This window comes from Pteronotus mesoamericanus, unplaced genomic scaffold, assembly GCF_021234165.1.
Source record: "Pteronotus mesoamericanus isolate MK-2021 breed Mesoamerican mustached bat unplaced genomic scaffold, CSHL_Meso_final scaffold_167, whole genome shotgun sequence".
In the NCBI taxonomy this organism is placed as follows: domain Eukaryota; kingdom Metazoa; phylum Chordata; class Mammalia; order Chiroptera; family Mormoopidae; genus Pteronotus; species Pteronotus mesoamericanus.
Window position 1 is genome coordinate 45,046,856 of NW_026555308.1, and position 3,331 is coordinate 45,050,186.

The window sequence follows — 3,331 nt, forward strand, 5'->3', positions numbered from 1 at the left end:
GTTGAATGTTTGTATCTTCCTTCTGTTCTGAATTGTTGATTTGAGTTCTGGTTTCCTCCCTTCTCTGTTGGTTCCATGTATATTTTTCTTTATTTTATTTTGTATAGCCTTCACTTCTTCCTTTATTTTGCATCTGCATTCAATCATTTCTGTGAGCATCCTGATTACCAGTGTTTTGAACTCTGCATCTGATAAGTTGGCTATGTCCTTGCCGCTTAATTCTTTTTCTGGAGTTTGATCTGTTATTTTATTTGGGTCATATTTCTTTGTCTTGATACACCTGTTATGTTGTAAGGGATGGAGCCTTACGTATTTGCCTGGGTGGGGCAACCCGCGATGATGCTTTGTTGTACTATATGTGGGGGAGGAGTCAGAGAGGGAACAATGCTGCTTGCTAGGCTCTTACCCACTTTCAGTCACTTCCCCTGGTACCCACAAATGAATTGGGCCCTTCTGGTGCTGATTCCCAGGTGGGAGGGTTTGTGTTTGTTCTAGGACCCTGTGGGTTCCTCCAACAGCTCTCTTGTGAGACTGGTAGTTTCTCCCACTGCTGCAAATCCCATGAGTTTTTATTGCCAGAGGTTTTGAGACTTTATTTCGTCACACTGGAACCTGGGTTGGGTGGTCTGTCTTGCTTCCCATTTGCTCCTCCTGGTTTATTTTTATGCAAATGTGAGACTACCCAATTCTCCAGCCACCACCTTGCAGTATGTCCTCTCCACCCCGGCCGCCTGTCTCTGCCCCTTCTACCAGTCTGGATGAATGTATCTTTAACTCCTTGGGTATCAGACTTCCATTAAGTTCGATTTTCTGGCAGTTTTGGTTTTTAAATTTGTTGTTGTCCTTTTGGTTGTGCAAGGAAACAATATTTTCTCTACCTGCTCCTCCATGTTGGCTGGAAGTCCATATGTTTAAATGTTAACCTCAAAAGGTGGGAAGTGATTAGGTCATAGAAGTGGAGCCCACATGTATGGAGTTAGTGCCCTTAAAAAATAAATCCTATAATAGCTCAAATAGACTATGATGAAGAATGTTAGAGATAATTTTTAAGCACCATTTCCGACTCTAAAATATTTAAAATTCTAACAGGATACTCTGTTATAGTACCCTGGAAAAAATGATTTGTCAAACAGTGGATCAAATTCTACTGGGCAGGTTTTTGGTAGAGGGGAAAGGACACTCTCTTTTGCATTTTCAAAATAATTATTCTAATTTTGTTTTGGCTTACTAACATAATGTATGTTGAACAAAACTAGAGAGAATACATTTATCTAATACAGGAACTTTATTTAGAAATTTAAAATTTATATGAGATCGATGCCAATTTATTTGTGATAGGTCAACGGTTCTATAAATCAATGTATAGATTGACAGAATGGTTGAGAGCTTTTGTATATAATTCAATAAGCTCATCTTGGCAATAAATTGGCTTCTTAGATGCTAATATTCTGAGAGTTCAATATATTTTCTGGAAGGTGGTTTTCTCTAAGGTTTCTTTTTATTTCTGCATGTTGTGTGAAGAAGTTAAACGTCCAGTTATCTTAAGACACCTTCTGCTGATGAGCCGTTGACTTCCCAAAGAATTCAAGCAGAATAATCTGATTTGGGAAGGTACGAGATGGATCTACAAAATCCCAGGTGTAGTCTAATGGCACACTCTCTGTCTTCATTATAGATCCAGCACATAAATATAAGATTTTATTTGAAGTTATTATCTGATATTTTCTGCTCATATTTCTTGTTCATCAGTAACCTTTCTCTATTTGAACAAAAAAAAACTCTGTGATAGCTTTTCTTCAGAGTAGGAATATTGTAGAAGAAGGGCAGAGATAAAAGGAGATAACTTTGGCTTTTAAATTTTGAAACTCATACCAAAAAATAAAGGGTTTAATAAAAATAAAGATAAAAATGCATTGGTATGTAGAAAAGATTCAATAGACATCCCAGGTAGATTAAGACATTTAAAAACAGAGAGAAATAGGGATTCATTTCCCAAATAATGCCTAGAAAATAAATTCAACCTCACAGGACTTTCTTGAGTCCAATTCAGAATGGCCTGTAAGCTTTGGTTAGCATCCCAGAGCTTCTATTCATTCTGATACACTACGGAGAAAAGTAGAACTTCTAGAGGAGTAGTATGCATTTGGCTTTTTCTGCAGCAACACAAAGGGCCAAAGCACCTTATAGACAATCATATCAAGTTATTCACAACCATAAAGGAATACACAAAGTGGCCAAGAAATAGCAGAGAAAGCCAGACTTCAATCTGTCCTGAAGTTAACAGGAACAACATCAAGAATGAATTGACAATGGAAGCCAAGTGCAAGGATGCACATCCTAGAGAATATCTAATGACGATGATTAAGTATATATTCCATAACTCAGGAGAGTGTGTCATTATATCACCCCAAAGGATCTTAACCACAACTACTCAGAAGTGAAAATGGAATTTAATCAACTGAGATTTAATTTTGTCATAATATAATGCCACTCCCAAAATAAACATCAGTTTAATTATTAGAAAAGTGGTGATTCAGCAGCGGTCACCCAGCCGATACGACTTCTCTCCGTGCGCCTCTCTTGCTTCCTCAGCAACCATGTCTGATAAACCCGATATGGCCGCGACTGAGAACCTTGGTCAGATGAAATTGAAGAAGACAGAAATGCAAGAGAAAAATCCACTGCCTTCCAAAGAAACAATTGAACAGGAGAAGCAAGCAGGCGAATCGCAGTGAGGCCCGCACTGCCAATACGCACTGTGCATTCCACAAGCATTGACTTCTTATTTTACTTCTGTTAGCTGTTTAACTTTGCATGATGCAAAGAGGTTGGAGCGGTTTAAATGACTGTGCTGCCCCTTTTCACATCAGAACTACTGACAAGGACGGCCGCGCCTGCCTCTCCCATCTGCCTCTCTGGCTGGCAGGGAAGGAAAACAACTTGCATATTGATTAAGGAAGAAGCTGAGTGGGACAACAGTGAAATCTAGAGTAAAAACCAAGCTGGTCCAAGGTGTCCTGCAGGCTGTAAAATGCAATTTAATCACAGTGCCATTTTTTTGTTGTTGTTGAAATGATTTTAATTATTAGAATGCAAAATTTTTTTAATATGCAAATAAAAAGTTTTAAAACCTGGAAAAAAAAAGTTGTAAGTGTTATATACCTACAACTGTATCGTGAAATTTTCTATACCTTAGATGTTTCATGAAAGTGTTTTATATGTGTGGAAAAACTATAGCTTTACATAAACCCCATTATTTTTTATAATATCCCTTAGATACGAACTCATTTAATACTTAGAAACAGTATTTGAAATCTGTTTGCAGATACAC

General features: G+C 37.7%; 1 protein-coding gene across 1 annotated transcript; it reads left to right on the forward strand.

Annotated features, from left to right (window-relative positions):
- The first annotated feature begins 2,585 nt into the window (after window positions 1-2,585).
- LOC129083506 (thymosin beta-4-like) lies at window positions 2,586-2,735 on the forward strand. The gene has a single exon (XM_054589337.1). The coding sequence runs from the start codon at window positions 2,598-2,600 to the stop codon at window positions 2,733-2,735; it is 138 nt and encodes a 45-aa protein (XP_054445312.1). The 5' UTR covers window positions 2,586-2,597.
- Window positions 2,736-3,331: the final 596 nt, after the last annotated feature.

What these genes read in the sequence shown, in the direction of transcription:
- LOC129083506 (XM_054589337.1), top strand. Translation starts at nt 2,598, where the DNA reads ATGTCTGATAAACCCGATATGGCCGCGACTGAGAACCTTGGTCAGATG.